The sequence below is a fragment of the Siphateles boraxobius genome, unplaced genomic scaffold (assembly GCF_051911475.1).
Source record: "Siphateles boraxobius isolate OS27281-9 unplaced genomic scaffold, OSU_SipBor_1 9, whole genome shotgun sequence".
Lineage (NCBI taxonomy): Eukaryota > Metazoa > Chordata > Actinopteri > Cypriniformes > Leuciscidae > Siphateles > Siphateles boraxobius.
The window spans coordinates 30,042,101-30,069,426 of NW_027509219.1; the positions used below are offsets into that span (position 1 = coordinate 30,042,101).

At 36.7% G+C, this 27,326-nt stretch overlaps 1 protein-coding gene across 4 annotated transcripts in view; it reads left to right on the top strand.

Annotated features, from left to right (window-relative positions):
- The first annotated feature begins 1,844 nt into the window (after positions 1 to 1,844).
- Positions 1,845 to 27,326, top strand: part of rapgef1a (Rap guanine nucleotide exchange factor (GEF) 1a) — a 30,661-nt gene continuing 5,179 nt past the window's right edge. Inside the window, exons 1-14 of one of the 4 annotated variants that reach the window (XM_077224198.1) lie at positions 1,889 to 2,093; positions 6,130 to 6,275; positions 6,413 to 6,591; positions 6,712 to 6,868; positions 7,026 to 7,114; positions 7,221 to 7,373; positions 11,838 to 11,958; positions 12,847 to 13,027; positions 13,145 to 13,528; positions 19,424 to 19,620; positions 21,080 to 21,244; positions 24,700 to 24,792; positions 26,778 to 26,854; positions 27,023 to 27,128. In XM_077224198.1, coding sequence (XP_077080313.1) covers positions 2,066 to 2,093; positions 6,130 to 6,275; positions 6,413 to 6,591; positions 6,712 to 6,868; positions 7,026 to 7,114; positions 7,221 to 7,373; positions 11,838 to 11,958; positions 12,847 to 13,027; positions 13,145 to 13,528; positions 19,424 to 19,620; positions 21,080 to 21,244; positions 24,700 to 24,792; positions 26,778 to 26,854; positions 27,023 to 27,128 — 2,076 coding nt within the window. In that variant the 5' untranslated portion in view covers positions 1,889 to 2,065. Of the gene's footprint in view, positions 2,094 to 6,129; positions 6,276 to 6,412; positions 6,592 to 6,711; positions 6,869 to 7,025; positions 7,115 to 7,220; positions 7,374 to 11,837; positions 11,959 to 12,846; positions 13,028 to 13,144; positions 13,529 to 19,423; positions 19,621 to 21,079; positions 21,245 to 24,699; positions 24,793 to 26,777; positions 26,855 to 27,022; positions 27,129 to 27,326 lie in introns of all 4 variants that reach the window. The other 3 variants (XM_077224200.1, XM_077224199.1, XM_077224201.1) reach the window with 3 other exon arrangements.

The following is a 27,326-nucleotide window of genomic DNA, read 5'->3' on the forward strand; positions in this document are numbered from 1 at the left end:
TTACCTTAGTTTTTTTTTATTAACATATGTAAAATTACAGGACATCAGGAGAAATCAGTCCCCTTGTTGCAAAATGTAGAACTGACATATCTTCATAATGTTGCATTCAATATTACTTCATGTTCTGTGTACACATGATAGATGAATATGATACTGATGATGTCATTATTTGAGCTGAGTGACAGACAGTTCAGATGTGGTTAAGGTGCGTCCTCTGCTGGCTACAGACTGAAGTTACAACATATAGCCTACAACTATTCTCTATCAATAGAAAATACATATCACAAATTAGATATCTTAATATATCAGCTGGTTTCTTATACAGCAAATAAATTAAGGCTGAAGTCTCTGTGCATCTCAAAACTTTTCCCTAACAAAAAGTCCCCAAGTAATAAATTTCAGGTCTCCTCTTTAGTTTCAGAAGAGAGCTCAACAATTGTTCAGAATATGCAATCAAAAGTGAGAGAATCAGTTAATTATTACCAATTAACTGGAGATTTTAATTATCTGATTCTGAGTTATGTTGTCATTCACATGGGAGACTCCTGGGAAAACTAGCTTGCTAAAGAAGTGTTAGTGAGGTCAGCAGGGTTTGCAGGGGGTGCTCTCCCTGTGGTCTGTGTGGGTCCTAATGCCCAGTACAGTGATGGGGACACTATTCTGTCTATACACTATACAGATGACACGTTAAACCGAGGTCCTGACTCTGTGTGGTCATTACAATTCCCTGGATGTCCTTCGAAAAAAGTAGGGGTGCAACACCAGCATCCTGTCCAAATTTGCCCATTGTCCTCCTAATCATCCCTATATATATATATATATATATATATATATATATATATATATATATATATATATATATATATATATCCTACTGATTGGCTTCATCACTCAGTCTCCTCTCCACCAATGAGCTGATGTGTGGTGGGAGTTCTGGCGCACTATGGCTGCTGTCGTATCATCCAGGTTGAGGCTGCACAATGTTGGTGGTTGAGGAGATTCCCTCTGTGTAAGGAGCTCTGAGTTCCCATGAAGCGCTATAAATATAACTAATTATTATTATATCATTATCATCATCATCACCATAGCTCTATAGTATTCCTATATGTCAACAATTGACTCATTAGTGTCTATTTTTCCTGTAAAGAAATTTATGAGAAACAAAACAACATCCTGAATAGCTCCATTAAGTATCTTGAGCTATGAAAGAGCAAGCTCTGAACAATAACATTTTCTTCTGGAATTTGATCTTAGCTTGGTTATCATGTGAGGTTATCATTATATTATATTATATTATATTATATTATATTATATTATATTATATTATATTATATTATATTATATTATATTATATTATATTATATTATATTATATTTATTATATTTATTATATTTATTATATTAATTATATTATATTATATTATATTATACTGTGTTATATTATATAGTATAAAAACACTGCATTGTAATACAATGTAAGCAAAAGTGGAAAGTTATATTATATTAATTTTATTATATTATGTTCCTCAGAATTGTAATAATATTATATTAATACATTTTCTTAAAATTAATATAACATAATATAATATAATATAATATAACATAATATAATATAATATAATATAATATAATATAATATAATATAATATAATATAATATAACATAATATAATATAATATAATATAATATAATATAATATAATATAATATAATATAATATAATATAATATAATATAATATAATATAATATAATATAATATAATAACTTTTCACTTTTGCCTACAATGCTGCAAGCCCTCAATGTTTTATTCTCTCCATAGGGTGGCGACATTACTGCTGAAATCACACACTTCCACTCACCATCATCATCTATTGCTGGTCTGTCTGTGTGAGTGTTTGAGTGTGTGTGTGTGTGTGTGTGTGTGTGTGGATGGAGGAGGCAGAGCCAAACACACACACAGACCAGGACCACACCGACCGGTCTGTCTCCTTAAGATGCTGGAATAACGGCGAGAAACGAACATCTTTAGATTGTTAACCGTGACCAGCTCACTTAGTGTGACCAAAATGTCTGGAAAAATAGACAGTAAGCAAGGTGAGTGTTTACATTTGTTTACATGTTTTAATAATGTGTAGATGAACTTCAGTTAGCCGCGTTAGCATTAGCGTCAGACGAGGGTTCAAGGCCACTGACAGGATCAGTGCATCTTATCTTTATCCTATTTTTAATAGCCAAATACGTCATATAAATGACCTGTATTATATATTTAGGTCATTAAATACATTTCTAAAAGGATATGGTATAAATGTCTCTACGAGTTCGTCTCAGACAGCTGTATTTGGGTGTGGACGGAGCTGCTCAGCGCTGTTGTTTACTTTAGCTAGCTATCAGACTTCTCGTTTTCATATTTTATATTTCTCCTATTTGCTGTTTATATATGAGTTGTAGTTTGTGTTATGTAGCCTTGGTTATCTATTTAGAGTTTGTGTTACAGTTGTTTTTGTGTTGCTGTCTGGCCTTTTCTGTCAGTTTTTTGTTGTGTTGTAATGGTCTTTTGTGCACAAATTTGACTAACGTTAGTCTGTATATTTAAATATACTGGTTATTATAAAAGATAAATCTGAACTTTTATCAGATGAAATTTCTCATTTATGTTGTATAAAACATCCTATAGTTTATACGAGCTTGTGACAAATGACAGTCTGATAGATAGAGAGACAGACAGTTTATAGGCTGTATATTCACACAGCTAAGTTAGATAGAGAGCGATATTCCCTCTGGTTATTAGATTCTATCCTGTTAACCTGATTATTTTTACTCTTTTTTTGTTTTGTTTTGTTGTGTGTGTGTGTGTGTGTGTGTGTGTGTGTGTGAGAGAGAGACTTTTTTGATGAATATGTCTAAGTTACACTGACAGGTAACAACCACTGTCACTTCCTTTTTCAGAAGTTTTAGAGAAGTTTGAGTCATTTACTATGGCAGTTAGATAATATTCAATAGACATTTTTGAATGTATTGTTATATACATGTGATTCACAATATGCACTGAGATGTTTTGAAATAAATACATAATTCCATTGCATCAACACTCATATATTTTATGCATTTATCTGTGGTTTGCATTATATTTATGTGTTTGTTTTTTGCAAGGAATACTTGTAATTTACTCTTATCTACTAGTATCTATTGTCACTTCCTTAATAACTTCATTTGAAAAGATTTCAATCACTTTATTCATGTTAGGCTTGGTAGATTAGATAGTGGTGCATAAACTGTTCTGTTAAACGCATGTTTAATATTTGACCCTGTTGCATTCAGTGACTGAATGTTTTTATGAATAAGGCAATATATCTGTTGTTAACTAGCCTGTCAGGTTGCCAGCATTGTCACTTCCTTTCTGCGAGGGTTCAGAGAAATTTGAATCACTTGTGGGTAAGTGGTTCTCTTCTTGTCAGAAGTTCAGTTGTTCATCTCTAAATGGCCCACTAATGTAGACTCTGGTTTGCGTAGGAGGATGTTGGCCAATGCCTTCTGGTTTCAAACATAGGCTCTTGAACTGTACTTGTTTTAGCTGATGGAGATGTTTGCATTATTTTGTTTCAGTAGAAACTGAAAGGGGAAGTTTCTTTGCTCCTTTCAAGTTTATCAGGTCATGCTGAGAATATTTTCATCTTCATCTCTCTTTGTTTTTTTATCATTTAAATATAAAACTGTTGTGAATTGCAACTTTGCACAAATCTGTTTGATTTAGAGTGATTTCTTTGTAAGATAAAACCAAAAAGAACATCCAAAATCAATGCAAAAATTGCAGAACTAATTTAACCTGTCTAAAAACAGGTTTTACTAGAAAATTTTATTGTAATGAAGCTTTGTCCGTTGATATTTCGGCAACACTTTACAATAATCATTATTTAAAAATCTTTGTTAATGTTAGTTAATAAAAATACAGCTGTTCATTGTTTGTTCATATTAGTTAACAGTACGTTAACTAATACAACCTTTGATTTAAATAACATATTAGTAAATGTTGAAATTAATATTAACTAATATTAATAAAGGCTGAAGAAGTATTGTTCATTCCAAGTTCATGTTAAATATTAACAGTAGTTAACTAATGTTAGCCTAACTAATAAACCATATTGTAAAGTGTTACCGATATTTCAAACCCAGCCTCCGTGTTTACTGGTTGAAACTTCACGTTAAGGTGTGACCAGAGTTTGAGGACAGTTCTTTCTGCGTAAAAGAAAAAAAGTATTTTCAGAGGTTGTGGTCGACTACTTTGTCTGTTTCAGAAGAGGATATGCAGAAAAAGAGGATATGAATTAGTAGATGGCACTTCTCACTACGTGAGGATGAAAAAGCAGATGGAAAGATCACATCCTCTAAAGGCTTAAGCTCACCTTATTGGTTTGCGTGTTTTTATTAGCAGAGCACCACATTTTCTTAGACAGTCATTCCGCAAGTTGGCTCTCATGTTACTGTGAGATGAGACAGAAGACTAACATCCTTCTGGGTAATTCCAGTCCTGCCCAATTTTAAACTCATTAATTATCTTTCAGTAACCATATCAGATTCTTTTCCGGCTGTTATCTCTTTTCGTTTTTGGCTGTTAGAGGTCAGATTGCCAATAACAAATTGAATTGTTAATTTACAAACTTTTTATGATAGGAAAACAGTCCTAAAATATTTTTGATGACTAACCCAGTTCCAAATTTTTGATTAAGGAATGAGAATTTCCTTTTCGCTCAAGTCAGCTGCATCTGACTAGCAATAGTAATTAGTACATTGCTGAGATGTAGGCTACTAAACTAAGTGTTAAAGGGTTAATTCAACTAAAAATGAAAATTATGTCTTTAATTACTCGCCATCATCCCAAACCCGTAAGACTTTCGTTAATCTTTGGAACACAAATTAAGATATTTTCCTCAATGTTTAAATGTGAAAAAAATAAAAAATCTGTTCATCATATGGCGATCTAATCTCTTCAGAAAATTTTGACTAAACCGCTCAGTTCATATGGATTCGTTTTACGATCTCTTTATGAACTTTTTGAAGTGTCAGTTGTGTAGCTGTCAGTGGAGAAAGCTCTAAGATTTCATCAAAAAAGATCTTCATTTCTGTTCCGAAGATGAACAAAAGTCTGACGGGTTTGGAACGACATGAAGGTGAATGATTGATGAAAGAGTTTTCATTTTTGGGTGAACAATCCAGTTAAAAGTGACAAACTGTTTGATCCTGACTTTTCAATAGAAAGAAAAGCTTCTATCTTTGAAATGTGGTTGTCTTTACGCCTCCTAAATACTTGGGAGCTAATGTACTCTACTTTCAAAGCTAGTATCCACATGAGTCGGACATCCTGACAAAACTCACATTAAACTCACTTGTCGGACTCTTTCTGGCTTTGATAAAACGAATCTGTGTTGTATGGTTTGAAACTTCACAGAGCACCCTTGCAAACCCCAAGCGCTTCATTCCTCTAATGTGTGTGAGGATAAATTGCCCCTAAATGGCTTTGTGCCCTGCACAATAGTGTCATCACCAGAATTCGTTCCAGAGCGACGCGCTCCAAGAGAGCGGTAAGACCCTCTGTAACAGATTCAGTTTGTAGTCAGAGGTTTTCACTGTACACAAATCCCAAAAGTCTCCTCTCGCATGAATTCCCAAGGTACAGAATATGGATATGTATCATAGCGAATTGAACCTGAAAGCTGCTAAAACTATTAAAAATAGTTTTTGTTAATTGAAATAAAGCTCAAATAAAATATAAATTGGCAACAAAATAAAATAAGACTAGTTGAAGTACATAAATTACTAAAACTAATAAAAATGACAAAAGCTCATAGCAGAATGACTAAAACTTAAGTAGAATTAAAAGGTAAAAGCTAATTCAAAATATTAATATATTATAATATTATATAATTATATTCTATAATATTATTATAACATAATACTATATTAACACTGCTTTTGTCTGGGCGACATCGTGTAGTGTGAAATGTCACTTTATATTATGATAAAGGTGTGAAACAATATATATTTATAAAAATTTTACAAAAAAATGGTTTATATTTTAATAACCATGAGGAAATGCACTAATTTTCCTCATAATAATGGTTTTGTTTTCCTTCAGAATCCCAGCGTTCCCACTTGACATCCTTTACAATGAAATTAAAGGACAAATTCCATTCTCCAAAAATCAAGAGGACGCCATCAAACAAAAAGTCCAAACCACCACCAGAACAACCCGTGAAGTCCCCAGAAAAGACTGTGACCAAGGTACGAAGTAAAATTACTATCGTCATAGTATTTCTGGATGTTCACTATATAAACACAGCTTTTTTTCTGGAAACACAGGCAGTTTGAAAGCAAATAAGCACATTGATGATTTTGTCGACATTCTTTTCCACATTTAGAGTCTGAGTCGATTAGAGGAACATGAGAAAGAAGTGGTCAGCGCCTTGCGGTATTTCAAGACTATTATCGACAAGATGGTGGTGGACAAGAAGGTCTTGGAAATGCTTCCTGGTTCTGCTAGCAAAGTTTTGGAGGCCATCATGAGCTTGGTACAACTTGATGGCAAGACACTGAGCAGGTAAAACATTTTAAGCATCTTGAGAAGAATAGTTTTATTGATCCGCTTTAAAAAAAAGAAGCTTTTTCTACAATCATACATATTAATATTTATTTTACTTCCCCCTCCGTCCGTCTGCAGTTCAAGAGTGTCCTCCTGTCTCAATCGAGTCTATCAAAGTCTTGCAAACCTCATTCGCTGGTCGGACCAAGTTATGCTGGAAGGGGTGAATTTGGAAGATAAAGAAATAATTGCAACTGTCACCACTGTGATCAGAGCAGTGCTGGATGGTGTGAAGGTATTAATGTTCAATAGAACTCTGTCAGGGCTTGTTTTGCAGTCTGTTGACATCTCCATCTATTCTCCACCCATATTCCAGCTGTATTTAGCCATGGGTTTTGTTCTTAGTAGATAGTATTGTGTGTAAAGATGACTTTGCCTGTGGTTTCCTGTAGGAGCTGGTTAAAGTCGCCATTGAGAAGCAGGAGCACCCCTCCCCCACGACACCCGTCAAAACCCTGCCTCCTGTCACCAGTCCAAAGCGGTAAATGAAGAGCTTTTTGTGAAAGAACATGCCTTATGAAAATCTTTAAAAGTGAGGTGGCAGATATTGAAATATGTCATTCGTTTTTACCTCTTTATTATGGCAGTGTTCCAGAGCCCCCCATTACTGAGTCAAAGGAAACCGTCTTGAATGAGACCCCTACCCCAGCTGAGGCCACAGAGACCCCAAATGATGTCCCTGATGTGGAGATGGCCCCTCCTAAACCCCCTCTACCTGGACTCAAAGTGCCTGAACATTGGTATGAAAGCTTTGCTTCAAACTTTAATCTTCTTGGCCTGAGAAATGCGTTTAGCTATGTGTCCGGCTCTATCCACAAATATGGTTAATTTTATAAGCAGTAAAGACACCATTCTTGTATTTTCTGTTATGTTGTTGTGGTGGGTTATATATATATATATATATTAGGGGTGTAACGGTTCTCGGTAAAAAATTGAACCGTACCGCTCTCCACCCATGGTTCGGGACGCACTTGCACTGCGGTCGATCTCAAAACTGATGACGCATCTATAATCTTTGTTGAAAATAACAACGTGTAAAACAGACAGTTCCACTGTCGAAAAATTCACTTTCTGGCTTCCCAAATAATACATTACACAGCGATAATCAAAAAACATGAACAAAACGGTTACTCTTTGTAAACTCTGTTCAATGCAAGTGCCAAAAGCTCGAACATGACCAGTCATTTACGCTGTCATCACCACCCGGGAGTTGATAGCGCGCAAGTGAGATCTGAACTGCACACGTTACTATCTGTGTTTAAAACTAAACTCATTTTAGCATACTGAACCATACCAAAACCGTGATACAAACCTATATATATATATATATATATATATATATATATGGGTCAGATATACAGTGCTGGTCAGAATTATTTGCCCCCTTGGTAAATATGATCAAAAATGGCTATAAAAAAAAAAACACATTGGGAAACATTATTTGCCCCTTTTATTAAATACTTTTTGCAACCTCCTTTTTCCAAGATAAGATCTCTGAGTCTTCTCCTATAATGCCTGATGAGTTTGGAGAACACCTGACAAGAGTTTAGAGACCATTCCTTCATACAGAATCTCTCCAGATCCTTCAGATTCCCAGATCCATGTTGGCGCTTCTTCTCTTCAAGTTCAGCCCACTCATTTTCTATAGGGTTCAGGTCTGGGGACTGGGATGGTCATTGCAGATGCTTGGTTTCGTGCTCAGTGACCCATTTTTGTTTTGATGTTTGTTTTTGGATCACTGTCCTGTTGGAAGATCCACACATAGCCCATTATAAGATGCACACAGGAGACGGGTTCTATGGTCAGATGAAACAAAAAATCTGAACACATCTTGTGAACCCTATAGAAAATGAGTGGGCTGAACTTGAAGAGAAGAAGCGCCAACATGGATCTGGGAATCTGAAGGATCTGGAGAGATTCTGTATGAAGGAATGGTCTCTAAACTCTTGTCAGGTGTACTCCAAACTCATCAGGCATTATAGGAGAAGACTCAGAGCTGTTATCTTGGAAAAAGGAGGTTGCAAAAAGAATTTAATAAAAGGGGACAAATGATTGTTCCCAATGTGTTTTGGAGAAAAACATTTATTTCATAATGTGATTTTCCCCCCACTTTCAATTATTTTACTTCAACAAAAGGTTAGATTTTTCTTAGCTTTTTTTTCTTTCTTTTATTATATCAAAAGGATAAACAAATCAGATTTATTTTTTATAGCCATTTTTGATCATATCTACCAAGGGGGCAAATAATTCTGACCAGCACTGTATATGGGTCAAAACACAATACAGGTTTTGGCTTGTAAGTAAAATGAACAATTAATCAGTATCACAGACAGAACACCAATACTGTCTGCAAGTTTAACTTTTTTTGTTTTTGAACAATTGTCATATAAATTCTTTAAAAAATAAAAAAGTTAAACTTGCAGATAGTACAAGTGTTCTGTCTGTGATGCTATTCAATCATTGTTTTATCACAACCAATGACATACAAACCAACATTCTGCCGTAAACTAGCTGGCTCCTACTAAACTTACTGAGCAAAATCTGAAACCATGTTACACATTTGTTTTAAATGTATTATAAAAATATTAGGGGTTTTTATGTTTAAAATAGAAATTAAATTAAAAAGTATTTTTGGGTTTTGCATTTAATTATTTTTTTGTTTAAACTGTATCACTAGAATATTATAACATCACACATCTGGGTTTTAAATGGAGTTCCCAAATTTTAGGATTGAAAACGAATAGAAAATACAACAGTATAGGTCTGGCCCTATTGTGTGCTCTATCATAGAAATTGCTGTTTATGTAGTTTACAAGTTTCATGGAGTGAAACAAACATAAGTGTGATTATATGAAAGGTGGTACTGCACAAGGCGAGCAGTTTATAAGAGGAAATGTGAAATGGGCTGTGTTATCTTAACGTGTCATCTTATCTGGATTAAATGCTGTAAACATCTAGATACCACAGGTGATGTGGTTTGCAACAGCATGTCGTGTATGTTTTAAGCGCTGGGTTTAGCTACAGATGATTGCACAGACCCATCACGGTTTGTGGGAAGCCTAAAAGAAAAGGTGTGAAAGAGAGATATAAATAGTGGTATTCTTGAGAATTCAGGTCTTTGTAGGGTGCAGCAATAAAGCCTCCGCTTCCTCTAGCAGAGAGTCATTGACATATGGGCTGTTTTCTGAGAAATGATCTTAACAGTGTCAGCTCTCCTCTGTCGACTGAAAGAGACAAGAAAGAGAGGGTGCAAGAAGGGATATTCTGATACCAAGTCTAGACAGTGGAGGATTACGTTGTGCTGCTGGCAATAAAGAGAGTTTGCTTTGTACTCTGAATTATTTGCAAATTTCTTTTTGGCGGGTTTCCAGCCTTCCAACAAGTCTGTGTCTCCGATAGATGAGCTTTTTGTTGGAGATGCCAAGTTTAGCCTACCAACTGGTCTATTCACAGAACAGTCTGTTGTTTTTTGTCTATAATTTAAAGTCAGTTTGATATTTAAAAGTGTTAATTCACATAAAATTGAAAATTCTATCATCATTGACATTGACTCATCTTCATGCTGTTCCAAACCTTTATTACTTTCTCTCTGCTGTGGTACACAAAAGCAGATGTTAAAGCTGAATGTTCATACTTTTTTCCTCCATAAAGGTAGTAAAGACATTAAAGTAATCCATGTGACATCATTAAAGTAATCCATGTGATTCTGGGTTACTTTTATGATGTCTTTACTACCTTTCTGGGTCTTGAAAGTGGTGGTTGCATAGGCAGTCAGTGGAGGAAAGCTCTCTGATTTCATTTTTAAAATATCTTCATTTGTGTTCAGAAGATAAACGAAATTCTTACCGGTTTGGAACGACACGAGGGTGAGTAATTAATGACATAATTTTAATTTATGGCTGAACTTACCTTTTAATATTAATAATACGATGGCTACTCTCTGCTATAGTTTGTTCACTTGAATAATTAATGGGAAATCTAGATGCAATGTTTATTTAATTGAGAAATACCATGTCATTAATTTAATTAGATAATATTTATATTAATGTTTAATGATTACACTTTATTTTAAGGTGACATTGTTACAGTGTAATTATATAATTAAGTACTGAGTCACATTAAGCAACTACATGTACTTACTATAGGGTTAGGGTAGGATTAGGATTTGGTTCAGGGTTAGTTGCATGTAATAATGCATCATTTACTGTTATTACTATGGTAATTACATGTAACTATGTAACAAGAACACTGTAAAATAAAGTGTTACCGAAAATTGTGTTCACTAGCATATTCGTAGCTATTGAATATTACTCTGGTATTGAAATTGGTTGTATTGGTATTGACTACTGGAATTTTGATATTATGTACAAATATTAAATGCTGTAGAAGTTTTGTTCATTGTTAGTTTATTTTTTACAAATGTAGATAACTAATATTAACAAATGAAACCTTATTCTTTTATGACTGCAAGCAACGTCTCTGATGAAGTTGTTCATGCATAGTTCAACAACCTGATTAATAATGAAATTCGCTATTTTATTGTGTGTTTTCAGTTGTCGTTTCAGCCCTAATATCCCAGAAGCACAGTTAGCTCACTGAAATGGCATGTAGATGCTTTCATGGCCAACAGTTACTCGGCTCTCAGCCGAGTTGTCTCATCCCTTTACCAGAAGCCCTGTGTTAGTTTACATCAGTCAGTCTGTTAAAATAATTGACCATGTTAGGACTACGACAGTTCTTCCAGGTGTTTTATAGTTTCCTTTCATAGCGAGAACCTTATTTATTCCCCTTTCAAGCCTCTCGTCTGGTGAAACAATTTAATACTTTAATAAAATCTGTCTGACCTGGCATGTTAAGACTGGTTAATCAGCAGGTAATCGCTATTTGTAAATGTCAGCCAGACATACTCTACATTCACTATGAGTCAGTTCTTCTGCTAAGGTCTTCTGTATGACATCACTTTTAGCAGCTGTTTTGGGGCTGACTGAATGGCTGATTTATAAAGTTGCGGTTTGTGGTTCCAGAGCTGGATTCCACTGTCACTTTGCAAAAATGTTCTTGGTTGCTTGGGATTGGTTGCAGACTTTCATAGCACAGAATGTGCCTGTGTATGTAGGTTTCTTGATTGACAGCTTGTGAGACAATATGACTATAGTTAATCTGTTTGACACTAGCATTTGGCTAAACAAACTCTCCCTTTGCAGTCCACCGGCTCTCCCGCCAAAGAAGCGTCAGTCGGCACCGTCTCCCACGAGGATTGCTGTGGTTGCGCCAATGAGTCGTACCACAAGTGGATCAAGTCTTCCTATTGGTATCTTTCGACAGGTGAGATTTTGGTGTTCCCTTGTTGCTCCAACCTACTTATGAACCTTAAATGAAAGTGTCCCAAATTTGTTCTTTAGTAACCACTCAGAATTAAACTGAATTTTTGTGCAATTAAAGATCTCTCAGTTGTCAGTAGCGAGGACACTTTTAAAGGAATAGTTCACCAAAAAAATGAAATTCTGTAATTTACTCATTCTAATGCCGTCTGTGGAGCACAAGAAAAATGTCAAAGGACATTTCAACTGTTTTTCCCAATAAAATTCAAGTCATTGGGGTCTAAAACAACATTGCACTTAACTGATTTTTATTGTATGGATAAAAAATCAATGGTTTATCAATAATTATCAACCAACATTCTGTTCCAGACTAGCTTGCTCCTACTAATCTCACTATATAAAATATGTATAATGAAAATATTTTTATTTTATTTATTTATTTTCTGTTTAATTTTAGTTTTTCACTAGAATAGTACAAAATCACAAATCAGAATTTTAAATGTCATTGAGATGTCACATTTTTTTTTTTTTTTTTGAGAAATTTCAAATCTAATAGAAAATCAATGCAATGAAATGAAAGGTCACTTGGTTGTCAGTAGCTTGGATGACTTCCTACCCAAAAATGAACATTTGTCATTTACTTGCCCTAATAATCTGTAAAACAAATAAGATATTTTGAAGAATGTTTTCAAACTATTTTGTTCACTTGGCTCTAAAACAACATTGGACTCCAATAACTTTCATTTTATGGATAAAAAAGGCACTGAAACAATTCACTAAAGTCTTGCAGGTTTGGAACATCATGAGAATGATTAAATAAATGAATGTTCAGTCTGGTATATTTAATGTTTGACTGTACCTTGAGGTTAACTGTTCTTATTTTCACCTAAAGGAATACGAGGCAGATGCCTTACAAAGGCGTTTTTCAGGAGGTAGTCACTCCTTTGGAGGGGAATCGCCACGACTGTCCCCATGTGGCAGCATCGGCATATTGAGCAGGTCAGATGAACAGCTGTCCTCTTTGGAGCAGGACAGTGGTCAGTGCTCTCGTAACACCAGCTGTGAGACTCTAGGTGAGTGTTTAAATCATGATTGGGAAAGCTACTTTGAAACAGTAGCCTGTCAGGCTACACACCTGGACTGGTTTAAATATACTGATGGAGTTTTATCTTGTCCCCTTGCTTACTTAGACACAGCAGAGAGCTACGACCCTGACTATGACTTCCTGCATCAGGACTTGTCTAGCATTGACCAGATCCCTCCTGCACACACAGGGGGTTGTCTGAGCCCGCTCCCCGAGTCTCACCACGAATCATCATCCTCCCCAGTTCAGTTTCAGTCGATACCACCCGCTCTCCCGAAGAAGGAACGGCGACCCACTCAGCCTCAGGTGGAACGACTGTACTCTCAATATGACAATGTTCCAGATGAGGACATGCAGACCCCACCCTTCCCCCTCTTTGCTTCAGTGCCACCCTCGAACCCTGGAGAATTCATGGGAAACTTCGGCCCCGCTGAGAACACACAGATCCCTCAGAGCCCTCCACCCCTGCCAGAGAAGAAGAGTCGGCATGGTGAGTATGAGGAATTCAGATGTGCTGTTGAGAGGGTAGCAAATCACTGGGTTGTGGAACCGCTCTGACATGTAGCGCAGATGCATCTGGTATTTTGGTCCTTTACCTAGGGCTGGACGATATGGCCAAATTTTCTTAATTTCGGTCGATACGATATGATTTCGATATCGATATGAACAATATAAAAGCCTCAGAAAAACTGCCCAGAGCGCTTACAACAGATGTCTGTTCCTACAATCTTCTGAAAAATGAATTTGCCAAGTCTATGAAACCTGCTGGAGCCTTTCGGACGGTACTGCACCATTTCAAACTACATGAACCAATGAAATAACCCATCATAACAATAATACAGGTCCTTCTCAAAAAATTAGCATATTGTGATAAAGTTAATTATTTTCCATAATGTAATGATAAAAATTAAACTTTCATATATTTTAGATTCATTGCACACCAACTGAAATATTTAAATATAAAATATATGAAATATTAGGTCTTTTATTGTTTTAATACTGATGATTTTGGCATACAGCTCATGAAAACCCAAAATTCCTATCTCAAAAAATTAGCATATCATGAAAAGGGTCTCTAAACGAGCTATTAACCTAATCATCTGAATCAACTAATTAACTCTAAACACCTGCAAAAGATTCCTGAGGCTTTTAAAAACTCCCAGCCTGTTTCATTACTCAAAACCGCAATCATGGGTAAGACTGCCGACCTGACTGCTGTCCAGAAGGCCATCACTGACACCCTCAAGCAAGAGGGTAAGACACAGAAAGAAATTTCTGAACAAATAGGCTGTTCCCAGAGTGCTGTATCAAGGCACCTCAGTGGGAAGTCTGTGGGAAGGAAAAAGTCTGGCAAAAAACGGACCCTGAGGAAGATTGTGGAGAAGGACCGATTCCAGACCTTGGGGGACCTGCGGAAGCAGTGGACTGAGTCTGGAGTAGAAACATCCAGAGCCACCGTGCACAGGCGTGTGCAGGAAATGGGCTACAGGTGCCGCATTCCCCAGGTCAAGCCACTTTTGAACTAGAAGGAAGGAAATGCCAAAATGCCTGAAGTCCTGTGTCAAGTAGTACCCACAGTCAGTGATGGTCTGGGCTGACATGTCAGCTGCTGGTGTTGGTCCACTGTGTTTTATCAAGGGCAGGGTCAATGCAGCTAGCTATCAGGAGATTTTGGAGCACTTCATGCTTCCATCTGCTGAAAAGCTTTACAGAGATTTCATTTTTCAGGACGACCTGGCACCTGCTCACAGTGCCAAAACCAATGGTAAATGGTTTACTGACCATGGTATTACTGTGCTCAATTGGCCTGCCAACTCTCCTGACCTGAACCCCATAGAGAATCTGTGGGATATTGTGAAGAGAAAGTTGAGAGACGCAAGACCCAACACTCTGGATGAGCTTAAGGCCGCTATCGAAGCATCCTGGGCCTCCATAACACCTCAGCAGTGCCACAGGCTGATTGCCTCCATGCCACGCCGCATTGAAGCAGTCATTTCTGCAAACGTATTCCCGACCAAGTATTGAGTTCATAACTGAACATAATTATTTGAAGGTTGACTTTTTTTGTATTAAAAACACTTATTTTATTGGTCGGATGAAATATGCAAATTTTTTGAGAAAGGAATTTTTGGTTTTATGCCAAAATCATCAGTATTAAAACAATAAAAGACCTGAAATATTTCAGTTGGTGTGCAATGAATCTAAAATATATGAAAGTTTAATTGTTATCATTACATTATGGAAAATAAGGAACTTTATCACAATATGCAAATTTTACATTTATAATTTACATTTGCCACTTCATACACTAGTTTTAATTTGTAAACTGAATACAGATTTTAACGCTTTATAAGTTGCAAAATTAAAGGTGCAGTGTGTGACTTTTAGCGACATCTAGCGGTTCGGTTGCGAGTTTACACTAAGGGCTCAGCCCACCGCTCACCCCTCCCTTTCGAAGAAGCTACCGTGGCGAAAACGGGACAAACATCGTCGTCTGAGACGGCAGAGAATAGCCAGAGTAAACCAAGTTTCTGTACCACAGTCCATTATAAACCACATCATGGATAAAGTTTACAAAGCCATAGTCAGGTGAGGATCAAGGGTCTTAATACGTAATATAATAATAGTAATTAGTTGATTGTCTCACGAACGTAACCAGCACATTTCTCCCCACATAGCAAACCCATAATACAGCGAGGGAGAAGAACCACATGAAACTATGCAACTATATATTTTTTCTAACAGGGTAGTAAAAGTTTAGCTGGCTAATATGAGCTGTTACTGTGGCTGAGCTGGTTAAAGCGTTAAGCCTTGTTTAAACTGGACGCGTCCGCATGAGCAAAGCTGCCTGCGGCAAAAATAACGTGATTGTAATAGCGCGCGCGCCTCCGCATCCCCTAGACACCATTTACTACACACAATAGGCTTTTTTTCTCTGATTTTGGAAACTCGATCGACTTAAAATGCTTCCAAGATCGACGGGTTGGTGATTCCTGTAACTGTTTTACGGTCAATGAAAAGAGTGCTATTCAGCTGTCTCACGAACGTAACCAGCACATTTATCCCCACATAGCAAAGCCATAATGGAGGGAGGGAGAAGAATTAAGTTACATGAAACAATCCAACTACATATTTTACACCACTGACAAGGGAAAAGTCATTACTCACGGTGTTTATGGCTAGCTTCTAGCTTTCTTGCGGCTTCTCTTTCAAGGTAGTGACGAAACGCGCTCTGTAACGCTGTTTCTTCGCTGTCGGCTACGGTAGAAACATGACGTCACAATATGTCGACCTTCATAGAAGGGGATTCCCGCGCCTATGTAGATATAAATGCCTCATTCTAAGGTAATAAAAACATTACGGTTTATTAAGTAAGTTCTTTATACACCACTGAACACATAGTTATGAATGTCATATTGCATTTCTGTTAATAGATACTCAAATTTTTTACACATTGCACCTTTAAAATGTATTACAGAAATGATTAGATATGTTTAACATGTTCAAGCTAAAACTATAGCAAAATGATCATTTAAATGTAAATTTTCTTAATTGCATTTACAATCACAGTTAAGAAACTTGCGATTGCATTTTCATTAAATGTCCCGCAATGAATGTAGCAAAATTCAATGTGCAAATTGAAAATGAATTCCGAGCCGATCACGTCACCGCCCTGCCTCGCCCCGCCCTGTCAATCACTGCGTGAAGTTCACGCAAAAAAGTCTTGTTTGTTTGTGCTTCGTTTGTGCCGGTTTAAGTTTTGTTTGTGCTGCTTCTATCGGGTGGAACTGCTTCAGTGGTGGAACAGGTTTGATGTGTTCCCGCTGCTAGTCGGCACCACTCTCCGGTACATTTTGCAGCACGCTCAAACCTGAAGTTTATCAGATCTCAGACAGCCGAACCACTTCCACACCACTGGAATAGTCTTTCCTGTCTTATCAACTATTTCGTCTGCTTTCTCCTCACTTGTGGAAGCTCGTTCAGTCACATTTGTATTGCGGGCAGGGGCGCTCATTTTGTAGCTAAAACTTGCCGTTTTGGAGATCTGCCTACTACTGTGCTGAGCACTGTCTGTGGTGTACGCCATCACGAAAGTAGCCGATTGTGTTCTGCTCTTTCTGACGGCTGCACGCCTAACGTCAGTCAGTTTCAAATGCTGTTATGTATATTGAAATATCGAAAATGTGTTTAAAAAATCATATCACCGTTATTGAAAAAAAAATATTGCTATATATATTGATATTGAATTATTGTCCAGCCCTACCTTTACCAATCATATCCCCTTCTACTCTCCCTCTTTGCTTCTTGTCAATTCTCTGGATTGTCCTGTCCAGAGCAAAGGCAAAAACAGCTAAATGTTAGCAGAAATGTTCTTAATTGTACCAAAAAGGTTGCATAAATTGTGAACCTCATTTAATATATGTATAAAACTAAACTGGCACATATAATTTTTAATTTGATTGAGTTGGAAAACAAATTTCTGAAGGTGCTGGAAATGAACAAACGAAAGGTTTTAAAGGAAAGCTAAAAGCTAATTAAGAATAAATAATAATTTTAAAAAAACAGAAACATCTGTCTCTGCTGTCAAAGCACCTTTTCAAATGGAAGCTTGTTTCCGCCTCTGAATAAAAAATAAAAAGCTAATTATGTCTCTTTTTTTTTAATGCAATTGCGTGTTTATATCTCACGATTCTGATTATTTTCTCGCAATTGCTAGTTATAAAGTCAGAATTGTGTGATTAAAATTTGCAATTATCTTTTGTAGTATTTTATTCCAAGTAGTATAAAAATATCAAAGTCGAGATAGATCTTTTCTTCCGTGTTGTGATGTGCATCCAAGTGAAGCGGATTATTGTAAAAAAAAAAATCAATAAAAAACTTGGTCCTATCTATCAGTTGTTGATTGGATGGAGGCTTGCAGTCGGTTGTAAGAAAGGGGCGGGGTTTATGGACAAACTGATTGGTGAAGTCTGACATATATCAGCAAAAAGAAATTATTAGGTAAAAAAACCTGAAAAGATGAACCATATGCACGCACAGTTGAATCAATCACATTAAGATAAGTAACATGGATTTAGAAAATAGCGTGATTTTTCTTTTCATGCCGACTTTAAAACAACATTTTCAAGTACTACGACCAAACAAGTAGTTTTAGCCCTTTTTTTCTTCAGACTAAGCGGTTTTCACAGGTCACTAATTCCTTGTGTAATGTGTGCAATGACACAGTATGGCAAAGCCAGTTTTTCACTAGTTTTTCTCTGTAAAGCCCTTCAGTGTTGGGAAGGGGTTGGGAAACAGTGATGTCACCTTTAGTTTGAGGTCAGATGGAATAATGCCTTTGTTGAAGAAATCTCTAGTTGAATACAGTTCAAGGCCTCACCCAAGCCGGCAGGAAATGAGCTCTTGCTAAAAGACTCTTGTTTGGAGGGGAGGGGTTTTTGAATCATGTTATAATCGACGCATGAACCGCGTGGCTTGACACAAGAGTTTATGTGAGTCCACACAAAGGATATCATTTTTCTCTTTTAAAATTGATTTAAATTACAGTGACTGTTTATGTCCAATTTGTGTTTAAGCCTTTTGGTAACTGTCATATTCTATGTAGGACATGCATTTACTATGTATTAAAAATATTTTGTCCATGTGAAATAAATTCTAATTTAAATAAATATATGTAAAAATAAATTACTATTAATATTAAAGTAGTTCTAGTATAGTAATATTACGATTAATCAAATACTTTAAATAAATATTTTATATATTTTTATTATACACACTACCTTTCAAATGTTTGTGGTCAGTAAGATTTATTAATGTTTTAAAAGAAGTCTCTTATGCTCAACATGGTTGCATTTATTTAATCAAAAATAGAGTAAAAACAGTAATGTTGTGAAATATTAATACAATTTTAAATAACTGTTTTTAATGTGAGTAAATGTGTTTTATGATTTAATCCTGTAATGGCAAAGCAGAATTTTTAGCATCATTACTCCAGTCTTTCAGTGTCACATGATCCTTCAGAAATCATTCTAATATGCTGAGTCTTATTTTAAGACTTAATTTAATTTTGATTAATACATGCATATGCCTACTGTTTTATCCAGGTTCATTCTAGTTATCAAAATATTGATAATCATCAGTATTCATTTACATAACGCATACAATATGGCCAAAGTAGAATGTTCAATGTTCAAATAGAATGGTGAACACACACCATGAATGACTCGTGAGGTGAAGTGTGAAGTGTCACACTCTCTCAGCTTCTCATCCACTCTTCACAATCTTATCCTAACCCTTGCCCTATTAATTTATGTGCTTGCGTTTAGCACCTGCCGGGCCTACGTGTTAATTTAACCCATGCACATTTTGTCTCATCTACCTGCAGTCCTGAAGTACATGCAGTTTATGGAGGACTATTCCGAGCCGCTGCCTTCCGTTTTCTACCAGACGCCGCAGAGCGAAAGCATTTATGAGCAGCGCAATAGGAAGCGCTTTCAGGAAGTGTATGGCCTCAGCGACTCGTTCAGCAGCAGTGATGAGACCCTCCCTCCACCAGCGCTGCCACCCAAACAGAGACAACTGGTGAGAGCTAGATCAACGCCCACACATGCTGTACACACACTTTCTGTCTGTCTCATTCTCACCCTCCAGTCAGTCACCGTTAATCACAGATGTTAGCGGTATTATGTTTCCCATTGCGTCAGAGTATTACTTGTATTAAGTTGCTTATGGCACAGTATTCAAGTGTATTCATTCTCTGTTAGTCTAAGTGAAGTTCAAGTGTTGCCTAAGGCGATCAGTGTCATTTATTTCCTCATTGTGTGTTGCGTGAACATGTCTGATGTTTATTCAGCTAAAACCTGAGAGGAACAACTCAAATGTGGTAACTTCCTTCAAATCTTGCACTGTTCCTGGCTGTGTGTTGCACCCGCTGCTCTTTTTTTAGCGTTCAATTTTAGAAACAATCGACTGAAGTTTATTTTTAACAAGGTCCCTGGTCATTTTTGTGAGCCATTTCAAAATAGAAACTTGTTTTGTTTTTTGATCCTGTAATGCAGCTTTATAGAGAGGCTGTTTTTGAAGGATGGGACGTTTTTATGTCAAACATGATCAAATGTGTACAGGGAATACCGGAAGATTTGAAAATCTACTTTCACTTTTTTTTTTTAAGAGGGAATTTACATGGAAGTCTTGAAGGCACAACAGAAATGGTTGTTATATTCAATGGTTAGAGAATGGACATGAATCTTTTGATGCAAAAATATTTTTTCTATCAAGTTTATATTATATTGTACTTGTATTATACTCCATCTCACCGCAAGGGAGCAAAAAAAATGTTATATGGATATAAATGGGGTCAAATTCTCTCTCTCTCTCTATGCATGATTTTCATGGCTTATAAATTGCCTTTTAAAGCAAGGAAAACAACTGTTTTAATGTTTTGTGCTATTCTTGCTTTTGTTCTCATTCTTGTCTTGCTAACCCATCTACCTCATTTCATTTGTCTCGGTTTCCACTGTTTTTTCTCTCATTCCACGTGACTGAGCAGAAGGATTCACCAAGGTGTGTTGCTTAGAGCTTTGAGCTCAGGTATAAACTAACCTTAAGTGCTAGTAGCTATATTATGCACAAGTTTAGCCATTTATTTGTGCTTTTAGTCTTAGTAATTTCCTGTTTTTGTTCCCACACTCTGATTAGCAAGCACAAGCAGTTATGGGGCAAAAAGTAGAAACCTTTGTCTCTCAATATTTCACACCTTCACAAGTCAATTATGCTCTTTCCTGCTGTACAGTAGACTTTTAGTCTGAGTAGATGAAAATAGCTTCCAGATAGGACTTTAAGGTCTTAGGTCACGTCTAATTTTAACAAACCACATTTTAAAACGTTTCATTTGCATCACATTTAATATTATTGCGTCACATTTCTACTCTTGACTAAGGTCTATTTCTCCATTCAGCTCGCATCTGCTCAATAATCTACACTGTGCATGAATCTCTGGCCTTTTTTCTTTTCCTTCCTCCACTCTTCTCTTCCCTCTTAGGCTTCCTCACACTCTGCGTCTCCTTCCTCCTCCTCTTCCTCCTCTCTATCATGTCAGCTGCAGCAGTGTGCGTCCGGGCCAGGCCCTGGTGAGACAGAAACCGCTCTTAGCCTTTCCGCATCTAACTCCTCTCTGAACCGCCAGGGCTCCCTGCCTGTCACTACGGTGAGTCCCGGCTGCCTTTCGCTGGCCTCTAACATGTTTTCATTGTCTTTCTGTAACTAATAAAGTCTTTAATATCTTCTTAATATTAAAGAAACAGCAATGCTTGCAATGCAGCAACAGACTAGTGTTGATGTTTTAGGTAAGTTTAGGTTTTAGGAACCAATTGTAGAGGTTTAAATCTATGGCACAGCCTTGCAAGCCCTGCAGTTATGATTCTGTAGTTTTTTCAATTCATCTTCACATGCTGAGAAATAGCGCAAACATGTAAACACTGCTGATTGTCTAATTATTGACTCTGTGTAGGCGTGTGTGCCTGCGGCTACAAGAGGAAACATGTTCATAATAGCTTACACTAATCACAGGTGCTGTAGTCGGTAGGCAATGAATAGTTCACAGCCTCAATTAATGGTGGCACTGCCTCGTTAGGGTTCAGTGATTTCCCCCACGCCTCTAGTCTTCAGTGGCGGTGATCTAAAGATCGCAAGAGTCAAAGGCATGTACAACACGGGGGTCCTGCAACTGTGACCTGCGGAAAAGCTGAGGTTAAACACGGATCATCCTGCAGGGACCCGTTGGGTTTCCAGCTGTTAGGTGACTGAGTTGCCTGTTATGATGTTGTCTGCTGAGCTGTATCCTCTACTGAATGACAGGGAACTCTTTTCAATACCTCTTATTGGAAAAGTGACTACTAAATACAGGTGATCTGTTTCAAGGTTGATAGCTGGTTCTTTGTGTACCATTTCTTTGTATTTATTTATTTATATATATATATATGAGAGAGCTCTCGATCTCTCTCTCTATAGATATACAGTATATATATAGAGAGAGAGAGCGAGAGTGAGAGCGAGCTCTGGAAAAAATTAAGAGACCACTGCAAATTTTTCTTAAATCAGCATCTCTAAATGTATGGCAGCCATTCCATTCCAGTGTCTGTTGAATTCCAACACAGGCACACCTCAGTTCCCTGAATCAGGTGCTGAATAGGTGATCACCTGAACTAAATCTTATTTAATGAGGAAAATTATGAAAACCACTGCTGTGGTCATCACTATCCTCTTGCAATAGGACCAGCTGGATGGCAAAAACACTGCTAGTAGTACCTCAAAAGTAATTGGAATCAAAAAATAACTATTGACCATGCCAAAAGAGTTGAAAAGGAAAGGTTTGAGTGAGGAAAAGAAGGGTTCAATTCTGGCTTTACTGGCAGAGGGATACAGTGAGCATCGGGTTGCTTCCATCCTTAAAATTTCAAAGACGGCGGTTCATAAGAACAAGTTCAATTTAGCAGACATTGGGGACAACAAAGCTACAGGCAGGCAGAGGGCGAAAACGACTCTCCACTGACTGGGATGACCGCCAACTCATTCGAATGTCACTCAACAAACATAGGATGACATCAAGTGACCTACGAAAAGAATGGCAAACGGCAGCTGGGGTGAAGTGCACGGCTAGGACGGATCGAAACAGGTGCCTAGGGGCAGGAGTCGTGCAAAGCTAGAAAAAAGCCCTTCATCAATGAGAAGCAAAGAAGAGCCAGGCTGAGGGTTGCAAAAGACCATAAGGATTGGACTGTAGAGGACTGGAGTAAGGTCATCTTCTCTGATGAGTCCAGTTTTCAGCTTTGTCCAACACCTGGTCGTCTAATGGTCAGAAGGAGACCTGGAGAGGCCTACAAGCCACAATGTCTCGCACCCACTGTGAAAGTTGGTGGTGATCTGGGGGTGCTTCAGCAAGGCTGGAATCGGGCAGATTTGTCTATGTGATGGGCGCATGAATCAAGGCACGTACAAGGTTGTCCTGGAAGAAAACTTCCTTCCTTCTGCTCTGACAAACCAGATCGAGACCCTGTCATGGCCAGCCCAATCTCCAGACCTGAACCCCATTGAAAACCTCTGGAATGTGATCAAGAGGAAGATGGATGGTCACAAGCCAGGAGTGACATAGTCACCCAACATCAATGTGAAAGACTGGTGGAGAGCATGCCAAGACACATGAAAGCTGTGATTTGAAAATCAGGGTGATTCCACCAAATATTGATTTCTAAACTCTTCCTTTGTTAAAACATTAGTATTGTGTTGTTTAAAAATGAATATAAACATATTTTCTTTCCATTATTCGAGGTCTGACAACACTGCATCTTTTTTATTATTTTGACCAGTTGTCGTTTACTGCAAATAAATGCTCTAAATGACAATATTTTTATTTGTAATTTGGGAGAAGTTTATTGTCAGTAGTTTATAGAATAAAACAAAAATGTTAATTTTACCCAAACACATACCTATAAATAGTAAAACCAGAGAAACTGATAATTTTGCAGTAATGCTTAATTTTTTCCAGAGCTATATATATATATATATATATATATATATATATATATATGGGAGTGGCAATGATTCAATGGTTCAATTATGAGATTACCTTTTTATATATACTTGGATAATAGTAGTACTTTTGGTTTATTTTTTATTTTATTGTTGCTGTTTTATTATTATGTTAATATAATTAGATTATTATTAATAATTAATTTTTAATCATTTAAATCATGTTATAATATTATAATAAATAGTACAATTAGAATAATTCTACCCAACATGTTTTAATTCATGACACAATACAATTATTTATAATAATAGTAATAATAATAAAAATGTTATTTGTATAGCTCCTTTCATATAATAAATGCAGCTTAAAGGGTTAGTTCGCCCATTTAAGACATGAAGTTGTATGCAATCCTTACCAGCACTATAGAGCATACACACTGACCCACTCTGTAGTCACCTCCCTGGTCAGAGTTCTGGCCGCTGGAAGTTTTTCAAGAAAGTACTCCCGGTTACTTTCCGGGGCCTCAAAACTGTGCGTTTTTACGTGAAAAAATTATTTGCGTTTCAAAGCTTGATTAATTTACCACACAAAAAACACGCCAGACAAAATGTATACCTCAGTTTTAATCGGCACTATTTTCATCCATTTCTATCAATCCGCGCTGCTGTCTGCTCAAGAGTCTGACGTCAATACACTTGTAATATATAGGCAGCAATGCGGATTATAATGGAAGCAATTCCATTTTTATTGGGTTTTATTGTAGTTTTTGCATGATAAATGTAGCTTGCTTCCAGTTTAGACACTGTGTTAGGATTAAAAACGATATTATTTGGTGGAAGAATTGTTCATTGTGATAGTTATAAATAAATGTGATCGTATATTGAACATTTGATGTTCATATAGTAATATCACTGTAATGGACAGCTTCTTGCCAAGTGTCCAGGCACCTGTCATGCAGTATCTTGCTTTGCTACTAAGTGTCCTTTGATTTCAGGCCCACCAAAACAATAGTGGCTCCCTCTGAAAGTTTATTTCAGCTGTTCTTCAGCCTTGAGCATCAGCTCCAAACCACACCTTTACTCACCTTGACGCCTGCCAATGCTTGTGCTGTCCTCCCTCTTGTTTTCCTATAGAGCGAAAGTGCTAATGATGAAGGTGGGGAGGGTGAATACGTCAATCTGTATTCATCCAACCAAGCCAATGGAGATGTGACTCTCTCCAATGGAGTAAGTAACAGCATGTCAGCGGTTGTAGCCGACATGCTGGTTCCTTCATGCTGCGTTTGTGCTGTTTGTGTCTGTAATGCTTGGCTTTGCATCATGCAACTGGTTAATTGTAAATTTTGCACAACACTTGCTGCCAAGACACAAGTGTCCAAAAGCAACAGACAATAAATATCTTGCATGTTAAGCTGAGTTTTGTCTTAACCAGCCATGATTGTCAATATGGCACTGTGCTGGGTGGCCCTGCCCAGAGTAAAATTTAATTGGTTCAAAATTCTGCTCTATATTGCTAGATTTTAAATGTAGAGAATGTCTTTTGTTGACTGTGCAGGATTTAGCATGCCGTATGGACAAAAAAAGGCCTTAGGTTTTAGATGACTTTGTATGCAGACATTGTTGGGAAATCGAGTTACTCTGATAGAATTCAAGAACTGAAAAGAGGAATTGTTGATTTGATGATTGTGTGCTTTTCGCAAATATAACCTGCAATTTAAGCAGTAGTTATTAACCTCTTAACAGATCATCAGATTCATCCCGAATTAGGACGCCCAATGTTACAGAAAGTGTTATAATGTTAGTCACATCAGCATTACATTTCTGCGATATGTAATTTGACATTGCTCTTGAATTATGGCATGACTTAAAAAAACAGTAATATGTAAACATTGAAATGTTTTACACCAAAGCTATTAGCACCACATTTTCAACTTTCTTTGAAAGTGGAAATAAATTAAATGAATTGTGTACAAAAAAAAAATCATTAATCATTAATTGGTGAAACAAGAGGTAATTGCAGTAAAAAAATTTGGTGATTGCATATGTGGATAATTTTTCTACAGAATATACATATCTAATATTTAAAGATAAAAAATGTGATGTAAAGTCACAAATACTGTAAGTATATTTTCTTCTGTTATGATTTGTGTTTGATTATAAATTAACAGCTTAGCACAAATGATTTATCTAACCTCATGTTCTATAAGCACATCATATTTATTGTGATGTATGTATGTAATGTATATGTATGTATATTTATGCACACACAAGTATTCCTTTTTTTTTTACATTACTGACCCAAAACATTTAAAATGTAATTGTCTGTGTGTGTTTGTGTGTGTGTGTGTGTGTTTGTGTGTGTGTGTGTGTGTGTGTGTGTGTGTGTGTGTGTGTGTGTGTGTGTGTGTGTGTGTGTGTGTGTGTGTGTGTGTGTGTGTGTGTGTGTGTGTGTGTGTGTGTGTGTGTGTGTGTGTGTGTGTGTGTGTGTGTGTGTGTGTGTGTGTGTGTGTAAATATATATATATATATATATATATATTTACACACACACACACACATTTTACATGTTTTGGGTCAGTCGTTAAAAAAATAAATGAATACTTGTATTCAGCAAGGATGCATTAAGTTGATCAAAAATGACAGTAAAGTCTTTTACATTGTTTCAGAAAATGTCTATTTGAAATAAATGCTGTTCTTTTAAAATGTATATTCATCAAAGAATCCTGAAAAAAGTATCACAGTTTCCACAAAAATATAAAGAAGCACAACTGCTTTCAACAGTAATAATAATAAGAAATGTTTCTTGAGCAGCAAATCAGCATATTAGAATGATTTCTGAAGGATCATGTGACACTGAAGACTGGAGTAATAATGCTGAAAATTCAGCTTTACCACCACAGGAATAAATTACATTTTAAAAATGTATTCAAATAGACAACAGCTATTTTACATTTTAATAATATTTTAAAATAGGAGTGTTTTAATGTATTTTTGATCAAATAAATGCAGTCTTGGTGAGCATACAACATTAAAAAAATCGGTAGTGTATACAGTGATAGTGACTTCACTGTATTGTAATGTGTTCTCAATATGCCCCAATCTTGTGTTAAATGTTTTGTGAAATGCAGAACAATCGCCTTGTGCTCTTCTCGTTTTTCACCCTGTTGTATGGATGCAGTGATTGGCCTTGAATTATTTGTCTGTCATTCCCAGGACTCTTCATGTGGTGCTGAGGACTCACTCCAGGACTCAGAGTCAGAAAACAGTAAAGATCCGGCCGACAGAGAGGGGTAACATTCATTTGCTTTAAAGGAATGCTTCAGTTCAAAACCTTGAATCCTCTCTTTAGTTATTCATCTTTTGAAACAATTTCAGACATTTTTGTCTCACACCATAAAAATGTAATTGCCTTCCATGTTTTGGACTTTTTGATTACCTATCCATCCTCTCATCCACAGCTGGAAGCAGAAGTGTGTGGACTCAGAGTTGACCTCAGAAGAGGTGGACGAGCTCTCCCTGATAGATCATGATGAGATCATGTCTCGCTTAACACTAAAGCAAGAGGTAAAACTTGTCTGTAAGGTGTTGCATCTTCTGCACGTGTACAGAAATGCCACGTTTTAGAAGTTTATAACTTGATTTACATTGGTTGTAATGATAGTTGATTATTAGTGTGCTCTCTGCTGCCCTCTGCCTATGACTCAAAGCCTCTGCAGTGCCGCTGTGGTGAACCCCAGCATTGAAGTGCATGTGAAATACTTT